This window comes from Scophthalmus maximus, chromosome 10, assembly GCF_022379125.1.
Source record: "Scophthalmus maximus strain ysfricsl-2021 chromosome 10, ASM2237912v1, whole genome shotgun sequence".
NCBI classification, from domain to species: Eukaryota; Metazoa; Chordata; class Actinopteri; order Pleuronectiformes; family Scophthalmidae; genus Scophthalmus; species Scophthalmus maximus.
The window spans coordinates 24,784,832-24,806,156 of record NC_061524.1 but is presented as its reverse complement, the minus strand read 5'-3'; the positions used below and the strand labels follow the sequence as shown (position 1 = coordinate 24,806,156).

Genomic DNA, 21,325 nt, shown 5'->3' with positions numbered 1-21,325 from the left:
TAAAGCTGGCTGCGTTTAAAAGGAATTGACCTCCAACCCTGTGACAGAAGAAAAACAAGCACAGTGGGTCATGGGTTGGTTCTGCTTGTCACTGACTGCACAGAACAGGACAGCACAACAGGGCAAACACAGCACAGGAGAGACCGAGAGCAAACAAATACCTGAGAAATAACCTGGAAATGACATCATATCTCAGCACCGAGAACACAAGTGAATCAGTAATCCAGTTCTAGTGAGCTGGTTCAATATAAGGCCGTGACGTCTTGAAAAAGTTGTGCCTCTTGGTATTTGAAGGATATTGGCTTCAGGCCTAAGATAATAGCTATCTTCAAGATATGAGGTGCGGATCGCACAGAGAAAGGCAGCGTCGGCTGTTTACATGTCAAATGTCACAGATTGTTTTTTGTTTTACATATTGTGTGTTTGTGATTCTCAGATCAAACGTGATCTGAGAATGAATTTGACGAGCCTCGATGATACCCGGTTTGGGCTTTACCTCATGATGCTATCTGTGCTCGTTTCACATGAAAACCTTGTGAAATTTACACACTTCCTGAGAGCTGCCAGCTATCAAGTTCATATCTGCATGAGTCACTATACGCTAATCTGTACTCCTGATTTCCGGCCAGTCAATTACAAATTTACAGTTCAGTGTTACTACAAAGCACATTAATCTATCCTTGTGTGCAACCAGAGCCTTCGAGAAAAATGACCAATGTGAGGTTAATAAACTCCTTTATAAACACTTAAGAAGGAAATTACTTTCCCCCACACACACACACACATACAATACTCAGCCACAGATTTTAACAGCCAGTGAATTTTAATATCACCGATTTTGTGAGGCTGTTTTACCCTTCCTGTTTGTTTTTTGGGATTATGGGTTGCATCTGTAAGCACTCCTGGCTGACTCATGCGGTGCAGATTAGTGTTATGGGGCAAAGTCAGCGAGAATATGAATGGGCTCAGTGAAGGTCATAAAGTGACTTTAAGTTGTCAGGGCAATTTCCACTCCAGGGTAATATACAGTAAGTAGTCGGATTTGCTGAGAGCAAAGAGGTTTGACAAGCCGTTTGATCGAGATCACCCCGCAGGCACCTCCACTGCACTTAAACGTATCATCCCCAAATCATATCATTTAATATCCCAGCCTCTTCTATAGTCACAGAACACCTTCAGAGTGAGAGCATCTGTCTCTGTGTGCTGTGATGCAAGTTACTACATAATTTATGAGGGTGAATGACTTTTATTCCCAGTATGATTTTATTCTGTGATCAAATACCCCAACAAAAAACCCCCCCGACAAATTGCGTTCCCTCTATGACCCAAATTCTTCGACAACATCTCATCCGGCCACGCAGTTCTTCTGGTAGATATACCCAATGGAGTGGAATGTAAGCACTTTGCAATGCAAATACGTCTTTGGGAAAGGGGCGGAGTTGACATGTTGCGCAAGTGCGGGCTCAGACTCGGCGATGCGTGCACTCAGAGTAATTACTAAATAATTGCGGCGTGTTAAAGGCGAACGCGAGGTGGATTCGAGGGACGATGCCCGCTCGCGGAAGAATTCTGCCGCAAATGGCCATAAATAGCCATCTTCCTCATGAACGGGAAATGTGATAGCCACTCTTATTACTCAATAGGAAAGAATGTAAGTAACCCATCAGCGGAAGAGTCGAGTACAAACACGGCTTTGTCCTTCCCTATAAACAATATTGCAGCAGCAGATAATAATTTCCGTCCGGCCGCGCGTAATCAAAGGCGGCGCGGAGCGATCGAGGCGCTATTGTCGCCGGCGACGGGACAGAGCGTCAGTCGTGCCCCGGCCCGGCGAGGGGGGCTCCCAATAATCAGAGCAATGCCATTCCGGGCAACGATGTAACCGGATCACAAGCGCCACATATGGCCGCAGTCAATCATAGCTGCCGTCCTGTGCCAACGACGCCTTCAACGCAGCGCAGAGACGCGTTGCCATTGTCGGGGATGGAAATGTCCACATGGGGAAGAAACGAAGATATGCAAAGCGCGGGGAGCAGTTAAGAAACGTGTCAGCGCTGGCTTTATCACCCGCTCCGTTTCTCCCAGCGTCGGGCGGCGTTGCAAAAAGATCTAATAACTATCGCGCCGAGCGATCGGAGCCCGGTTCGATCCCATGCAGTCATTACCGTTTCGCAATTTCCGCCCCGTATGTCAGCGTTTGACACGCTTTGCCGAGAAATGAAATGACAGGATCCGTGCGGATTTCCCCCTCTTTGTGACACGATTGGCCCCACGGAGCGCAGCGGCAGCCTTATTGCGCGCAGCTGGACAAGTGCACATTCAGCAGTTGACACCACAATAGACAAAAACGGGCCAGAGTGAAGCCGAGGGAACAAACAAGCGCCTGCGGGTCGATGTGCTCGGGCACATCTCGGTCAGCATCAGTGCGTGGCGTCATGGATGCCAGTGCCCCCACAGACTGCACACTCGCTGCCAACTCTTAACGCGTTAAAGGTGCTGTGTTCAGTGGAATGCTCGCGCGGACGAGGGGGGGGGGGCACACAGAGAATAGAAAACCGGAAGAAAAAAAAAAGAAAAGAACACAAATCACGCACGATTGTTCACCAGGCGATTGATATTCCTACCTCTCCGTGAGTGACTGTCCGTCCCTGGGGAGTATCCTCGGGTAGAAAATAAAGTTTGGAGCTTGATAAAAGTTGCTTGCTTGTTCGTTCTTCCCAGAGCAGCTGAAGCTCCGCTATGCAAATAGGATCCTCGGGTTTACATCTGACGAAGAAAAAGTCTCCGAGAGACAGAATCCTCGGCTTACTGTCCCGGTGAAATTTAAAGGCTTTATAGAATATATATGGTCCATGTAAACCGCAAGACGAGCCCACCCACTGTAGAGGAAAGCACAAATGGAGAAATTAATGAATGGGTTATCAACTCATTTGGTAAACAAATCGTTGGCGGACACAAACAGCTCCAACATCTCTGCGTAAATGCGCACGGCTGGCCAATATCACATTAGGATTCCTCAGATTTATGCACACACACAATATCGCGTAACTATTTTTAGATGGACAACATATGACACAGATGTGGCCACACGAAATGCAGTGTGTAAAAGTTTTGTGGATTCGGCACATGAGTACATTTTTTTTTACAGTCGCTGGCGATGCGCGCAATGCGAAAATGAAATAATTCGACGGTTGATAACAAACGTTACCTTCAGTGAGTTCGGCTCCATCTCGACGTTATGAATTGATTAAACTCAACACGCTCTCCAAACTTGCTGGGTTGAATGGATTGCCGAAGGTCCTTCAAGGGACATACGTCTGCAGAGTTTAAAACATCGTCTGTGGTCAACAACGAGTCGTATAAAAATATGTTTTTGGGTGCAAATGTGCCGCGAGAAAAATTGTGTAAGCATACGTGTACATTGAATGACGTAAATCTGTGATATTGATTTTTGGCTCATTTATATTCAGCGCAGTCCCACATTTAGACAAAATGCTATCATATAACTATGAACAGATCAACAATCTTCAATCATCGGTGAGTAGTAGTTGTATATTAAAAGAGAATGTACAATTTCCGCAAAATTCCCAACCTAAAGTGACAATATTTGTGCTAATATTCCGTGTGCAGGGGCTTTTGTGCCGCCAAGGGTCTTCCAGGACTCGTGTAAAAGACGTTCAGTATGAAAGCACATTTCTCACAGTAATGACACTGAGGCGCTTGCTGTGGATGTCTTCAAGAAACAATGTTACATGAAAGTTAATAGGGTTATCAAATGATTCCTCAAAAGGAAGTGTGGGACCTGCGAGCTGTCGGCGTTGCTTCGACCGCAACTCGGCGTGCGCGGTAGCGCGGCCGCGCGCGCGCGGGCTTGGCTTTAAACGCTGAAAAATAATGGCCATTATGTATTTTTGAGGCGTACATGAAAAGACGAAAATTGGCCGAGTTAGAAAGCGGCTCGTCACGAGACAGAATTCACGAGGCGGTCCTTTATCCAGCTATAAATCACGTTAAAACGCTGCGCTGACCTTGTGAAGACAGCGGGATAAATGTATATATATATATATATATTTACATATATTTGAAATAGCCCAAGTCACAATTACACGACCAAAGCATCTCATTTTATTATTTTTGATAAAAATATTTTTTATTAACACTATAATTGCTAAAGATATACGTTGGAGACAAATATTACGCCATGAAATATGAACTGTGGTGATGATATATGTCTTAAGCAAGTTACACGAGCGTCACGGATCTATTTACATGTGAGGTTTATTGTCCTCCCAGGCTCCGCGGGCTGAACGTGCCGAGCAGTATGTTACCCGGCTGTCTGGGGTTATTCGCTCAGTCTCCGCTCGGTCCACGGGGCGGCGCTGTTTCTCCACCGTCGTCCACCCTTTGCCCCGCATTTATCCTCCACTCAGATCCCAGAGCGCGCAACAGCGCCACGGGCCGACTTCTGACACCAGCTATTTCAAGTACAGTATTACGCAATGCGCCTTTTTTCCTCCAGAAAAAGACGGGCAGAGAATACAGGCGCATTGATTCACAGCCAGTCAAGTGTTTTCTGGTCGACCAAGCTGACACGTTTTCCTCCTCTGGTTCTGCTGCTGTCTGGTATCTATCCTAAAGGACTGATGATGAAGAATCAGTGGCATCAAGGCTCATAGATAATGATTTACACGGTCCTTATATCATATAAAATGATATTGTATTATATTATATAAAATGATATAAAATGATATTATAATATATACAGAACATGGGCTTTCACATTTTAAAGAGTGTAAAGATGCAGCAGAACATTATGTATTAATACTACCATAGCTGAGGCAATGTTGTGTGACACTGATATTTTAAGTGGCAGTTTAGAGCGCTGCTTCAGAGTTAAAGGTGGATTACACAGGGGCTCATTGTCTCACATGCGGCTGCAGCGGCGTTGGGATTCCTGCAGTGAATCCAATATGAACCGCGGGCCCTCCGAGTTATCTTTCCTGGTTGGTCTCAAAGCCATTTTCAGTGGCTGAATCAATGGGGTTGCATTGTTAATGGCAGCCACAATAATGAAGTCCCTGGTTAATCAATGGCAACACTCAAGCTCTTATCTGGCAATTGCAAGTGTTTGCTTATCAACAGCCAGGACCCAGTGCCCAGCAGTGACTGCAACAGTGCGATGCAGACAATAATGTGAATTGGTGTGAATGCATTGATAACATTCGACAATGTTAGGACATATTTACACGGTTTCACCTCATAAATGAACATGAAATGTGAAAAGAATTGAGCATGACTGAAAAGAATAAGGGTCACAAACATCTTCTGCGTCAGTGTGTAGACAAATAAGTGGCTTGAGAAGTGTTGTACATCAATTTTAAGCACATTGGTATAGGAATTAAATGTGTTATACCGTATCCGTGCAAAAGAGTAAATCTGAAAATTAACCCCCTTAAAAGTGTAGCCTGCACGTGGGTTGTGAATCTTTCACATTATTCCACTTAAGGTACAGTATTTTTTCCCACTTGCTCACAAGTTTGTTGAGATTTGAGGATGAAATGAGATCACCCACTATATGAATATTCTTTATTTCCCTTTTAAAGCTGTCACATGAGAATTGGTCTCACCGCTACTAATATGTGTTGACCGTAGAGCAAAGAAGCCTAAAAAAAACTTTACAAAGGAAGGCAGAGAAAAGGCCTCATTATGGAAAACAAAACAAAAAAATTGGATAAATATGTTTTCAGGCAGACACTTGCTTATTTGTTGCCTGTAGCAGAAGCGGACAACGACTGGATGACTGGTCCAGCGTCGTGTTGTGTCTCGGCAAAGGTGTCCCACATTCCACATAATGAGGCGGCCTCAGCAGGGAGCCACGTGTGTGGTTGGAAAGTCACCTCGCAAACGGAGAGCTGGGTTACAGTTTCAGCCACAGCAAAGGAATGCAGAAGCCATTAAAATAGCAATATTGCTGTATAATTGTGTCTGAACGATGAATATGAATTGTGGTTAGAATTGCTTATGTACAATGAATTATTTAACCACTACAGAGCCACAGGTGGGACATCAACCAACAGACAGCTGCTTAAAAATAATTTTATAGTTAAGCAACAAAAACATTTTAATAAACTGACAACACAGTTAAAAGGATGAACATCATATGGTTGAAATGTCTATGGATGTAGTTGATAAACCGATTCGTGTGGGGGCAGACAATGAATGAACAGCTTAGTATTTGATAATCAAATCATTTTTAATAAACTTTGTTTTTCAGTTACTGCAAACTGAACACTCTGGGGCATTTGGATTGGTTTTGGTCAAGAAGTTAATAAAGTTAATAAAGAAAATAATCATCTGATCAATCGAAAATGAAAATAAATTGCGAATACATAAGATATAATAATAACAATGAATAAAATAATTGCATATAGAGCTACAACTAATGATTATTTTCAACATTGATTAATTATGTGATTCTACCATTGAAATCATTTTCTCTGTGAAGCATCAGAAATATCCATCGCAATCTCCCGGCCTGTGTCCGAGCAAGGGTCCAAACCAAAAGATTTTTACACTGTAATGTAAGACAAGGAAAAGCTGCTAGTTTACGTTTGAGAACCTAGAACCATCAAGTGTTTGGTATTTTTGCTAAAAGAATAATATAAGAAATAAATGAGACTTGGGGCTGCACGGTGGTGTAGTGGTTAGCACCTTCGCCTCACAGCAAGAGGGTTCTGGGTTCGAAATCCCGGTTCAACCAGGGCCTTTCTGTGTGGAGTTTGCATGTTCTCTCCGGCTTCCTCCCACAGTCCAAAGACATGCAGAATGGGGTTGGGTTCATTGGAGACTCTAAATTGACCATAGGTGTGAATGTGAGAGTGTCCGTCTCTGTGTGTGGCCCTGTGATAGGCTGGCGACCTGTCGAGGGTGTATCTCGCCCAGTGTTAGCTAGGATTGGCTCCAGCGACCCCCCGCGACCCTTAAATGGATAAAGCGGTAGACAATGAATGAATGAATAAATGGAACTAAATTCAATAGCACGTTTCGAGTCTCAACCACCCAACAGCGGGTTGTCCACTCGTCAGTGGACAACCCGCTGTCCCTCCTGAGCCACAGCCGCCTGTGACTGTTTCATTTTGTTTTGATTGGATAATCAATTAATTTATACAATTTGATATGCAATGAAATCTTAATAAATCACTGACTTGTGTTCTAAGTATTTCCTATACAGTTCTCTCTGAACACACCCTTCAGGCCAAAGTTGTACGCACACCTAGTGGTCAGACTTAGGTTAATATCCACGCTTTATATCAACAATTGAGCTAATTTTAGACAATGGGTTTGGTATGTCTCATACAGAATAGCAATAGAAATGAGAAGAAAATGGAAACGGCGCTGTCAGCAAGGCTCAAACCTAAGTACAATGAACAGGCTAAATGTAAGTCATTTCCACCACTTTTTCTCAAGATATCACAACTCATAATGTTTTCTAAGAACAGAAGAGAAAAGGGGAGATACACTTAAAGCCTTCATATTTACTTAATGAATCATTATTATTCAGCAGTACTAGCCAATAAGGGGATATACATACAAGGCCAAAATACAAGTTAACATCATTAACTCTCAGGGTGATACTTGGATCAATATTCCTGATCGAACTGCCAGGCATCATGAAAATCTACACGACTAAAGCAAGAGAGCTTCTGAGAAATGAGGGCAACTCTCCTCTCTAATAACTCCTACTCATTTCACATCCACAATTGCATTATACAGCAGATATCCATCTATCATCAGTGGACAGCCCCGGGACATTAAAAATCCATCAGGTAAATGTGTCCACAGGAACATGTTTCAATAGTAACTTTACACCTGCGTCTTTGTGCTGCTGTAATCACATGACAATGCCCCACGTCTGCAGCATGACTTTCGGAAAGGTAACAGGAGATCTGAGTGATGTCGCAGGGCTAATTTTAGCCTCGGAGACTCATTATAACTTGGTGTTACATTTCTCACTATTCAATCACACATGGGTCCACCTACAGTGGACAGCACATGCACAAGGAATCCAATTAGTTTATGGAAAGGATCATTTTTAATCAGGACTTAAGTTCAACACTTTCATCTGGATGCTATTTGAAATGATTTCTGTGTACGTTCGCAGGTGTAATCCAGTGTACCATAGGCTGAATATTAACTGACTTGGCTCATAAATATCTGTGATGCTGCGATATCTTGTGAAGATCAAAGCAGCTACCGCATGCAGTGAACTGTGTGGATTTTGACTGTTCACAGCAGAACAGAAAGCCTCTTAGGGGGGGGGGAAAGCACATTTCTCAGCTTTTTGATCTTATCAAGTACAACACTTGTTTTTCCGAACTACCGTACCTCATTGTGTTTAATGCAACATGTATGGTTTTTGCAATCACCCTTTTCAATTACAATGTTTCACATTGACGTCCCTCATTTCAAACAAACCAGTTATTCTATCCATTCATGGCTGTGGCCATTGATCAAACCTAATATTATATATTTATATGTGAGTCAGGCATACTGTATAGTTATTCATAAGGCAAACACTGGTTGGCCCGGTCTGAATGACTGCCCTGACAATGAACTAATTGCATGCGAAACACAATTTCACATTCATGGGGCCACTATTACAGCTGAATTGTTTGATAGTGTCAAGTGAGTCATTTTATTACGCGCAGCACAAATGTAATCATGTGGCAGGACAACGTGAATTCGACTGTATAGAAGTGTTAACATCACTGTGGATTTGGGGTTATTACTGCCGCAGCAAATGCAAATTTGCCTCATTGATGGAGAGTGCTCAGCTGAATCCGAAATGTGCAAACCACAAACAAAATAGGCTGCTTCATCCCATCTGCATAAACACCAGGACACACACACACACACGTACACACGCACGCACATGTACGTACACACACACACATACACACACACACAAGCACATGTACACACACGCACAGACACACACACACAATCGCATTTTATATTCTCCCATCTGAAACCAGGATTAGAACCATGAATAATGTATTTATGTAAATGTCTGATGAGTATAACTCTAAAAGATCGGAGTGATTGAAAAGGCAGTTTGTTAGATTGAGTTACAGCTGCCTTTGAGTTATGGATGTTTTCAGTGCAGGGAGTGAGGCGAACATTACTATCTCCCCCCTCCTCCTCCAAATAAAAGATTCATATTTGAAGCAAAGAAGTGACATTGTTGCTTCCATATCTGAGCAAAACATTAGAACCTGATCTCAGCATTTGAGATTTGCTCAGTGTGTTTCAGTTTATTACACCCAGTGGTCAAACTATCATTGAATATGAAGTCACTGAGGAACAGAGAGCTCAGTATTTTACCATGTGTGTGATGCATCACCACTGCCTCTTCTGACAAACAGGGGATTGTTACAAAATGGGCATAAATGTCAGCAGACATCTATAATCAGATTATGCACTGGTGTGTGTCAACCTCCCGTCTGTGCTGAGAGTACTGTGTTATGTATGTCAAATAACAATGTACGGGCAATTACAGTGTTGCTACTTACACGGGCACTTCTCAAGATTTCTCCTAAAATATTCAACTCGAATAACGTCTTCAGCTGTCGTACGTGCAATGCTGTTGTAACCGGTGTAATCCCTGGGATATGTCTGCGAACCAGGGCAAAGCAATCAGCCTATTTGAGGATGGAGACAAAGGATAGCCTGTGAAATATGAACGACAACTGCAAATTGTTTTTCCTTTGCAGAAAGAGATGCAGCGTTTTATTTTTCAGAGCCTAGACCCCGTGCACACATACAGAAGGAAAAGAAAACTCTCAGCAATTAATAATTTGACTCATTTTATATGGCAATTTAGCAGTCACTTGAAGTTGCTATGGTGACAGGAGAGTATTTTGAGATGACTAATGACCTATGCAAAACCCACTCACTGTAAACTTCACTCAGGCTAAATGAGATTGCTGTCTGTGCCATGTGTGATACATGGCTGAGAACTTAATCCTCACACTACGCTTGGCCTTTTTCTGCACAGGACAAATTAAGGTTGTTAATATCAATTATATAACATCTGTGGGCTGTTTACTGCACAGGGAATATGAGCCAAGTAGTAAGGAGCGACCAGCACCACGCTGCATAGGCCTATAACAGTATTGTTTTGATCGCTAACGCCGCATTCACAACACTCGCCCGGGGAAGGTTGGAGAAGAAAAATCCAGCCGGTGAGAGGAGAATGACTCCTCACGACGTGAATATTCGTGGTATGGTTTGAATGTAACTCAGCATGTTTCACACTAAATCTCCCTCAATATCGCTTTAGTTCTTCGGCTTACGTCAGAGATTCCGCTCTGGAAAAGGCTTTGAAGACTTGCTCGGCTCTGAGGCAAATCATATTTGTCCAATAACTGTTGCAGCTGTCGGGGCTGAGACAGAATGAGTCATGTGTTACCCATTTAAGCCCAATTTCTACCATGCAAATGCCTGACATGTGTGACTCGGCAGGGCCCTGAGTCAAAACAGTGTTTTTGAAATGAGGGGAGAAAATCAAGGCCAGAGCTGTGGGACCATTCAGCCACCTGCTTCCCTCATGAACTACTCTGCGTCAAATGGAACCGTTCAGATGGACTTTGTGCTTCCTGTTTTGTTTTGGTGATCACTTACCTGTTGTGCATTTGGGCCTTTGCGCGTTTGTCCCAGTCTTTGTTATTGCCTGCCCCGCCCTGATTAGTTTCACTCCTGTCTTTTTTCCTTTACCTGCCTTGTGTATTTTAAATCTTTTGAAGAGTTACAGTTATACAGTTTATGCTCCTGCGACTCCCCCCGACCTGCCAGTAAGTTTGGGACATTCTCTGTTGATATTACAGTACCACCGCACCCAACAGGCCTTTGAGTATTTGTGCAGTTGGCTCCAGAAATCATTGAGAACTGCAGTGCAAAGAAAGTTAATATTTGGGAAACAATCCACTGGTGTTTTCTCCTGACGTGGTTGTAAAGCAGACACAGCTGCCGTGACATTAAATGAATAAACAAAGGAGGAGTGGATGCAGCCAGTTTTTCTCCTTAAAAGGAGCTCTCTTTTGGAAAATCTGAGTTATATCCACTCAACTGTGCACTGTTCAGTGCAAGCGGGGAAAAAAGAAATGAATCTCTCCCAAAAAATTGACACAGAAATTGAGCAATTGCATCTAATTTCAGTAACGCCTCGGCAGTCCCTCCCCTGCTCTCAACGCAGTGTGCTGCGCCATTTGTTCATTGGCGTAAATGTGCGACCGCCGAATAAATGTGTGACTGTCAGGGCGGCTTCGCTGGGCTCCTCCTGGATGCTGTGGTGTTGGGTGCCACCTGTTGGGATGCAGCAGTTACAACATGGGGCTGCTGACAGCCGTGTTCCACTGGATTAAAGGGATAATTTACAGCATAACATAATCCCCCCGTTATTAATTAGCCAGTCCTGCGAGGGACGTACAGTATGTAGCTGGTGCTCACAAATTGACGATAAAGGCTGGACTGTCTTTGTGTCCCTCAGCACCATGTTAAGTGCATTTTCAAGGGCAGCCAACGAGAAACGTCTCCCATGTCAATAATATTTTGCAGATTCCTGGTGGGCTGTCAAAACTGCTTTATTGCTTGATGCATTTCGGTGTTTCAACCAGAATTTCTTTCTCATCAGGGGGAAAAACAGCTGTTCAGACACGCCAGCATTAGACTGTCTGCTGGGACTGAAAGTGTTTGTAGATTTGCACGGCAAGGTGACTCAACACATCTATTTCATCATGAATACTACACTGTAGGTATTTGAACCAAGTGCTAATTTAAAAAAAAAAAGAAGAAAGTCTTATAAGATGACAAATACATTCCTGTGTGTGTCTTTAGGGATGTGCCAGTCCTATACAGGCGTGGATTCACCTGTAGCCAGGGCCTCTGTCGACTCCCCAGCCCCCCATCACCACCTCCCAGTTCCCTGTAAGCCGCGGGCAGATACAGTAGCTGATTTAAAAAGATTAGAAAGCTGAAGGACAAACACACAGATGATAGGCAGAACTTCTGCGCTAAAATAATACTATTTTAGCGCCCACACACGAACACCTTCCAGGATAATATCAATAAAATTTGCACATTAGCTGCGTGGATAATCTTTCGTTGTCTTGCGTTGATGCTCGCGCTGCTCTGCACCCGGCTGTGTCTTAAAAGTCAGGACCTGTGGTGTGCAAATCCAGCCAAAATTAGATATTATTCTGGTTATCTAAAAGTGGCACCAAGTGCCCCACAAACATAGGGCTTTTTTTTAAGATGCAGGTTTCACTGAACCAGTCGATTGTATCACTGGTCCACGAGTGTCTTCATTTGATATTAGTTTTTCAGTTCCATTTAATTTATTACAACAGCAATGCTTCAATAACTGATCTCATAATTGATACAGAGCATTGCAGACATTGTTTGTGCTGATGCAGCAATCAGTGCAGCTCTACACGAGCTCTGAAGCACCGACCACACTGCCCTCGGCCATCTCTGTCAACGTCGCCTCCACAGCCTCTGACAGAGTCACTGGGTACCCCCCGGCCCGGGGTTGGGTGTTGGACGGCCTGTCTCTGTCAACGGTGTAGCATTCGTTTCTCTTCATGACTGACCGACTATCTCTCGCTGTCTGTCAGAACACCTTGTCAAGGGAGAGCTTCCTCTGCCAAAACTGGTTTGATTTTGTTTCAGTGCTACTTTTTTGGGGGTTTATTCCTGACTCAATAGTTTGGCGACCATGAAGCTGGATAAACAAAAGAGACATGTTTTCACAAATACACGCCAGTGGTTACTCGACCTACAAACTTCTTTTTTTGTTGTTGGTTTCTTTTGTTGCAGAATGTGACAGAACTCTGTTCCTGCGTGCAGCAAAGTACGTTGTACCTTATGTCTGAAATTCTCCCTGGGATTTCACGTGATGCAAACTAAAGGATGATGATAGACAACTTGGGACAAAGACAGGAAAAGTTTGTCTCCTTTCCAAGGTCACGGGCCTTTCTGCTGTTTCCTTCCTGCCTCCCTGGCCAGATTGATGATTTAAATAGAAATCTACTCAGCATGCATGACAAAGTGTGTGTGCGTGCGTGCGTGCGTGTGTGTGTGTGTGTTTGACTTAGAAAGCCATCTACATGGGAAGTGGCATTTCTTATGGGTAGATAATAAGATATGTGATGCGACTTCATGATCATGGTTTTTATATGCAGATATTTGTGTGCATGCGTGTGTGTGTGTGTGTGTGTGTGTGTGTGTTTGTGTGTTATTTGTTGGGGAATGATAACCTTTTTTTGTTAGCATAGTTTTATGCAAACAATGTTAAGAATATGGACATAATGCAAGAGATCAAGCTATTTGGATTGACCATAGAAAGAGTAGATATATAAAATAAACAAAGCAAACAAAACAAATGTTTTTTAAATATATATGGAAATACATTTTAAATATAATATTTTAAATGAAAATGATGACAAATATTCTCATATGTAATTTCAACAATACAATCCTGCATTGGTAGAATGTGACTAAGAACATTTGCGGACATACTGTGCTAAAATAAGGTACTTGTATTTACAAAATGAGGTACTTATATCAAAACCTACATGGACCAAATATGCAGTATGTATACAGTAACAGGTTTTTTTTTTTGCAGTAGCATAAATTAAACTGCCACAAAGTATGTTCAACAGTTGACCAGTAACACTGGTCAGTAATTGAATTTGACTCCTTTTACATTTGACCGTTTAAGTACATTAGTCTGATAATGCTTCTGCATTTTCTTTTTTGCAGATTGTCGCTGCGTAGAAAAATAACTCCATTTCACTGGAATAACCAGCGAATGTGCAAGCAATCCGTCATTCCCCTCCAGTTCCAGGAACTCCATGACTGTACAGCTCCGCAGCAGGGGTGTGAATGAGAAGAGGACGTGTTGCTGCCCCCTCCTGTACACTCACATCCCCATCCAGAGGGTGCGCTCGATTCATGCATGAATCACTCAATGAACCTGAATGAGCTTTTTGATACAATGTGCTTTTTCATCAACGGCAGCCTTTCGTGAGTCGTGGTGTGTATCAAGCAGCTTCATCCTACTCCAAAAAAAAAAAAAAAAAATGGATGGGACGTTCTTTTACAGGCGGGGCTTAAACTTTTAGGGGATCTCCTCGACAGCCCACCTCCCACTGTGACTTCTACTTCTCGTCCGGGACCTGATCGGGAACGATGGCCAGTGCACGACGGTGACCTGCACCCGAAGCATGGGCCTGGTGAAGTTCACGTGCGCGGTCGTCACCCGAGGGCTGTTCATCCTCGTGGCCCTGGCCGGCGTGTGGAGGGTGACCTCGGTGAAGCAGGACCACACTTACTGGCTCTTGACTCTGCTCTTTCTGCCGCTCGTCCTTGAAATGATCGTGACCCTGAACAGGCGAAAGGGACAGGATTACAAATGGTAAGATGATTGAACGAGCGAGAAATGAAGTGTATTATGATTATTATGATGATTATGAATGAGTTTGCTGTACTTGAGGATGCATTGGGGAAAACACCTCGAGTTATGTATTTCTTTGCGTGGAACTAATCCCAAACGTTGGGTTTGTACATATTTCAAATACATTATCTTTTCATCTCATCCGCCTTCAGCACCACCTCCCCATATCTTCTCCTGCATAATGCTTTCTCCCTACTGCTATTGTTTAATCCTCCCGGGACACTCAGAATGAGGTTGTGCCCTGTAAAGTTTATTCCAGGAACTCGAGTTCCCCAAACAGCCTCCCCCCCATGGATGAACTGAATCTTTACACAACATCCTCTCCTTTTTTCTTGATATGCAGCCTATTTTATTCATTTATTGTAGTCTTTAACAGTACTTTTAACATACCACATGATAAAAATGAATGCGATGCAAGATGTTGGACTGTACATTTAAAGAGAAGCCCCCACCCATTTGTTCCCAAAGATTTTAAGTCATCCATTGTATGAGATAAAGTTACATCAAGAGTGTTGCGTATAAATCTTTTGTCAAAAGACTATTTGACCAATCATGTCGTCATTCGGCTCTACGCATCTAAACACTCACCAATATTGAATGAAGGATGAATTCCACATGTCTTTGGGAAGTTGTGTTGACGAAGCACTGCTGTGTGTTGCAGGTTTTCTCCTGCTATCTTTCTGTTTCTTATCAGTATCATTCCCTCCATCTGGCTCCTGGAGCTCCACCACCAGCAGAACACAGTCAACGACACTGAGGTCCTTTACACCACAAACTGCAATTCTTAGTCAGAGTGTACCTGGAACAAAACTGTATATTGGCACATAAAGCTACAATTCAAATTTCTTTAGTACGCCAAATACTGCATTTGCTTTTATATGTGAAGGTTTTTAATCTTTTAGCTACAGTGAAACGCGCCAGTAGTTTGTAAAGTTCAGTCTGTGAAAAGCCTCCTTCGTGTCTTTTCAGTGCAAAAAACTCGACTCATTTGAGAGTTTGCGTAGAACATTCATGATGAACGAGACCTTTGGAAACTTAACACAAGACAACTACCTGAAGGTAACTCATTTCTCTTCACCTGCCTCTTAGAAGAGAACTTATGCTATGCCCGCAAAGAACAGGAATGGAGAAGCGTGACAAAAGTGAATGTTCTTTTCTCATCCAATTATTGGAAACTATTCACCAGCAGTTTGAATATGTAAGGAAGTGAAACTTTCTGGGAAAATGCTTAGCATCTTCTCAGGCACATTATCAGGCAGTCAGACGACAGGAAATCACTGCCCCTGGCATGAAAAATAATCATGCAAATCATCAAATTTGACATGGCTGAAACAAAACATATTCAAAGCATTGTTAAGTGAGCTCTACAGGTCCTTGTTTTCGAATACAGTTAGCACTGACGCTGTGCGCCCAGATGGCTGTGCCCAGTGAAAGGCCAAAGAATGTCCGTTTATTGGTGCATGAAAAGAGTAAAAGGAGACCATAACCTAGCCCAGGAGAATTAAAAAGCTCAGATGTGGAGGGCACACCTCCAGAACCTGGCTGCACTCTACAGTCCTTTACTACAGAGTTTCAGTTGGAAAAACTGCAGAGTCCAAGTGGTGCAATATAATTAGGTCATTACAGAATAAGTCTGATGACATTCTATATTTTTCTTACTGTCAATACATGTTATAAAAAAAACCCCAACAAAAAACAATAATGCACAATGAAAAAATCCACTGGTTTGACGTCCAATAACCTAGGAATTCCAATTGGCTTTCTGACTTAAATTTCTTTTATTATTATTTGAATACTGAAATGTAGTATTAGAAATGTATTAGAAATCAAAAATTTTCACATTTGTATTTTGATTTATGATTTTATTATGAGCATTCTTTCCCTGCTGTAAATAGTTGAGCCTTGTTAAGTTTTGTATTTGTCCCGTGACTTATACGATTGTCAATTACAAAAAAAAAGAAAACCCCCTTAAGAGGTCAACAAAGAACTAACTCTGAATTTCTCTTCTTTTTCCAGAAGTTTAACCAGGCGTTGTCAGCTGTCTGTTCCCGCGAATGGATCCTGGCTCTCCATCAGATCCTGCTCATCCTCCTCATCGTGGGGAAGTGGTTGCTCCCCCTGGGAGGCGGAGTCACCCGGGACGAGCTCTCGCAGCTTCTCCTTATTTTCATTGGCACGGCGGCAGACATCCTCGAATTCACTAGTGAGACGCTATTAGATGTCAAGTGGGTGACTCATCTTATTGCTTGTTTTTCATGAATATACTTTACAGATTTATGGATGTCCACACTGACCCTGTGCATTTTCATATACGTATATATAGTATAAACACAAAGGCATCCCCTTCGATAGATAGATAGATAGATAGATGATAAATGTTTTGAAGTTTTGATATCATATCGTTCCATTAACTGATGAAAACAGCATCAGATTGATTTTTATTGAAATTTATGAGACCAACTTTACTTTCCATGTGCCTTTTGCAGAGAGAAGAGTCCTCAGCTGGTCTACATTATCTTAGGTGTATGGACTTGGAGCATGTTGCAGTTCCCCTTACATCTGGCCGGTCAGTGTGTGTTTCTGTTCATCCAATAACTTTGGTGCTTATGAAGCAGTTACAGTTGGTTATTGTTGTATATAAACCCATTCTCAGTGTGGGACAATCCCCAACCAGTCAACCAATCACCACCAGTGATATATTTTCCCAGCCTTGATTAAACCACAAGAGTGTCATCAGAAACACGGGGTGGTCTCTACTTTGAGACCTTTTGTTCGAAAAACAAATGACTAACAGGAATGGGCGACTGGAGGAATTTGTTTAAACGCTCAAAGTCTTTAGAAGGAAATCCAGTATCACATTTTTATTAGGTCAATAGAGTCTCCACTCCTTATCTTGGCTGATAAGGGGAAACCATTATCGAGCCACGGAAGGGATAGGCTTTTATGAAAGAAAGAAAGAAAGAACTTGGTTCTTGGAAAAGACAACGCATACTAATTATCTAAATTATTCATGCTAAATCACAAATAAGTGTTGAGATTCTTATTAATAATGCATTTTGCTACAGTCATAGTGGATTAGTCATAATGCATCAGCCATAGTGGGTAGAGCACTTAGTGTTTGAATGCACACTGCTCAAGTGTTTATTAAAGGAAACCTGTTTTTCAATCATTGTGCACTGTTAAGACTCGGCCACATGCAAAACACTGGGAGGCAAGAAGACTGAAGGTGAACAGAAGAATAGTCATTGCAGGGTTATGGGAATGGGATTCAAGCCGGTCGAGCAAAGCAAAGGGGATGGCTGGTAGCTGGGACACCGGGGTGGTGGCTGGTCGTGCTGAGCAGCGGAAAACCTGTGGCTGAGCCGTACAGGCAACGTTTGCTACGTCATCGCGCGACGGCGGATGTTACTGACGTGCGTCTGCTGTGGTGAAACTACAAATTTGCGAAGATGGACTGCAAAAAACGCAGCGGCTCCATCAGCATGTGTGTTTTACCACCGTGTGACATTAGATGTAAATTATTCATATGCAACGATTACTTACATGATGACGTGCGTCTCTTCTGGATCATACTCATACTCTTCTACTTCTTCTTCTTCTACTTCGGGTTGAATCTTTTCCGTCCGTGCGTGGCGCGTCACGTTAAATATCGCTGCCGCAATGAATTGTGGGGCGTCTTTATCTCCTTTCCTTTCACATAGGAAGGTCCAGTGCACCCTATGCTAAGGGAGATAGGAAAGGAAGCGTTGAAGCTCCTTTCCTATGCATTTAGAGAATCCGAACAGCTCTTATCATGGCTGCTGATCAAATACTTCCAGGTCACTTCAAGATTTAGGAAACTTCCTAGGCCAATTTGATAATTCGACCTCACCCCTGGAATTTAGCAGAAGTCTTGCTCTGACCCCAGCACACCTGTCTCCACACACACACAAACACACACACATACACACAGACACACACACGCACACACACACACACACAGGGCATGACATGAACAGTGTGTGTTTGTGGCTTCTCAAGTGGGTGTATCTATTTTTTGGTGTGAGTGTGTCATCACGTACAGTATTGTTTTTACTGAAAAGCAAACGCAGAAGGTGTTGACATTCCGGTGCACCGTTGTTCATATCTGGGTTTTCACATTTTCATCTAAGTTCACTGACTTTGAAATCAGCAGCTGAGAAAAGCTAGGTCGGTGTAGTAGCTGCCTTCAAATCACGTGGTCTTCTTCATCAGTCAAGGAAGCACACGTTTGAATTTCCAGTTTTTCCTGAGCACTTTTGTTGCCAAGCTGGTTATACTCTAGGTTTCCTTTACAATACCAGTTGTTTAGAAATGTAGACCAGTCCAGCCAGTTTCCTTCCACTATCAACCTCCTTTTTGTCTCTTTGTTTCTAAAAGTGGTTAGCTCCAAGCCGGGCAGTGAGGACGAGCCGCGTGTCCAGGAGACGTCCCTCTTGACTAAACACAGCACCGACATGTGGCACATCACCGAGGCCTTGTTCATTCAGGACGGGCCTTTTCTGGTGGTCAGGCTCATCGTCATGACCTACTCCAGAGTCTTCCACCAGATGCTGGGTTTCTTTGCCATCAAGAACTTCCTGGTGGTCATACTGAACTTGTACAGGTTGACTGTTATATGCCAGAACTTTAGACATCCCAGCAGTAGCACCAGCGGGGCCATTGCTGACCAATGAGTCGGACAAGTGCGCTCAGTGGGCAGGCCGCAGATGGATTCATGTACCAAAGTTTTACATTTATAGTAGATTGACTAGATAGTAGTAGTAGATAGATCGAAAGCAGTTAGTCGTTAATAATTAATGCTGTTTTATATATAATAAACCATTTTCTAGCACTTGCTAAACATAGGCACTGCCTAACATCTGACTCGAGTCAAAATCAGAATCAGAATGATCTTTCTTGTTATTATACTCAAGTACAATGAAATTTGGCATGGCTTCTCTCATACAGGACAAAAAAATAAGAAATGTCTGCACGCGCCGCCATCGTACAATAACTTCATTTAGGCAGGCTCAGGCCAGCTCAGTGAAAACCAAACTACTACTTCAACATGACTGTATAGTGTATGGACAAGTTTGGCTTTCTTTAGGCGTATATAAAGAGTCCTTCATCTAGTGTAGCCTGTTTGACAGAATAACTGATGTTACAACAAATAACAGAAACTGTAGGTAAAGGGCAAGAAAAGAAGGAAGCAGAACATAACAGGAAAAAGATGTCGGGATCCACATAGAAAGATATCCTGATATGATTACATGCAAACAGATAATGCACAGAACTAAGCATACCAGCACAAAGCAGTGTATGAAAATATGTCCCATAGCACAAAAATCTGTTTGCAACACCGCACGTTCAGTAACTGAAGCCAAGCTACTGCTTTGATAAGGATTGGACGGATTTCTAACAGTGTGATGTGTTGTGCTTTGTTGAACAGGAGGCAGGGCAGGGAGAACAGGAAGAGAGGAAGACATAAGAGAGATATATGCTCAATGACACAAAGGCCCTCTGGAGCTGACAGAAGCTGAGATCGGAGAACACTTTTCCTGGCCTTAACCTAGACAGGAAGTTAAATCCGTGACTGTGAAAACATCCTACCCTATGGTCATTGTCTGTTTGACAACACCATATATGTATATATATATACATAAAAAATAAAATATATATATATTTTTTTTTTTTTTATTATTATTATTATTTTTTTATTATTTATTTATTTTATTTTTTTTAAATGGGCAAGAATTCAGAAAGACACAGGAAAAGCTTATATTTTCAAACTTTGACATATTTTTTTGGTCAAAAAAAAATTATACTTATTTTAGTGCAACATTATTTTAGTGTTCACTTAACTGCATTTAAAGATTTAAAACTTGTTTTGAATGCACATAAGGCCAGATTTAGGCTATTCTCTGAAGCCAGCGGTTCTGAGAGCAAAAACGTTCATGTTTCCACTTTAAATGGTTTACATATATGGTATTTGACGGGGTGCCAAGCTCACATCAGCTATCATAGACGATCTCATCAGGAATTTATGACAAGAAGTTGTTTTTTGTACAGAAACAAATCTAACTTGTAAAAATATGGTAGTTGAAGCTGTTTTTCTTTCTATTTTAGATCATAGTGATGTGATTTATTGACATTCCTCTGCTTCTTTTCTTAAAATCTTTGGATGGTGTTTTATCACTCTGTCCCTGTGATGCTCACACTACTCATCATCCTTTGTGTTGAGGTCGGGTGCTCTTCTCTGTCTGATGTATCTGTTCATTACTGCAACAACTTGGAAGCTACCTTCTTATGTTGCCTTTATGACGAACTTTGGTTTTCACTGTGGTCAACCCAAACTCAATCCATCACTTTCCATACAAGTCCCACAAGTCTACCAAAAATATATATCCTTAGATTGTTACTCTTACACAGGCAGTGATTTCAAGATTGACATACTTTATGATTGGATGTTCTGTGGCATAACTTGTAACCACTCATCTAAATTCCAGTTTTCTGTCCTGGTTCCTCAATGGTGGAACGAGCTGCCCATTGACATCAGGACAGCAGAATCCCTTCAATGCTTTTGCTGCAAAACCTCACTTGGTCAGACTGCACCATACTCCCTGAATTTATTTATTAAAAAAAATATATAAAATGAGCACTTGAAGCTGTTTTTGCCTCTTTATAAACTCCATCCATTCTTGCACTTTGGGTAATATCTTCACGGTTGAATGCACTTATTGTAAGTCGTTTAGGAAAAAAGCATCTGCTGAATGATGTAATGTAATTTCTTGAACATATCTTGAAATGTTT

At 42.3% G+C, this 21,325-nt stretch overlaps 2 protein-coding genes across 2 annotated transcripts in view; one reads left to right on the top strand and one right to left on the bottom strand.

The window, feature by feature from the left end:
- arid5b (AT-rich interaction domain 5B) overlaps window positions 1-3,362 on the bottom strand; it is a 70,178-nt gene extending 66,816 nt beyond the window's left edge. The window contains exons 1-2 of the mRNA XM_035605622.2: window positions 3,209-3,362; window positions 2,625-2,879 (exon numbers count right to left, since the gene is read on the bottom strand). Of these exons, the coding sequence (XP_035461515.2) occupies window positions 2,625-2,879; window positions 3,209-3,229 (276 nt within the window). The 5' untranslated portion in view covers window positions 3,230-3,362. The remainder of the gene's footprint in view (window positions 1-2,624; window positions 2,880-3,208) is intronic.
- Window positions 3,363-14,076: 10,714 nt separating this feature from the next.
- On the top strand, window positions 14,077-20,191 carry LOC118283621 (transmembrane protein 26-like). The gene is made up of 6 exons (XM_035605838.2): window positions 14,077-14,476; window positions 15,177-15,273; window positions 15,485-15,574; window positions 16,532-16,740; window positions 17,002-17,081; window positions 18,914-20,191. Exons 1-6 carry the CDS (start codon window positions 14,286-14,288, stop codon window positions 19,207-19,209), a joined length of 963 nt encoding a protein of 320 aa, XP_035461731.1. The 5' UTR covers window positions 14,077-14,285; the 3' UTR covers window positions 19,210-20,191.
- Window positions 20,192-21,325: the final 1,134 nt, after the last annotated feature.

What these genes read in the sequence shown, in the direction of transcription:
- LOC118283621 (XM_035605838.2), top strand. Translation starts at nt 14,286, where the DNA reads ATGGGCCTGGTGAAGTTCACGTGCGCGGTCGTCACCCGAGGGCTGTTC. An exon ending in ACACAGTCAACGACACTGAG is followed by an intron (nt 15,274 to 15,484) that starts GTCCTTTACACC and finishes GTGTCTTTTCAG; the next exon opens with TGCAAAAAACTCGACTCATT. An exon ending in GTTCCCCTTACATCTGGCCG is followed by an intron (nt 17,082 to 18,913) that starts GTCAGTGTGTGT and finishes TGTTTCTAAAAG; the next exon opens with TGGTTAGCTCCAAGCCGGGC.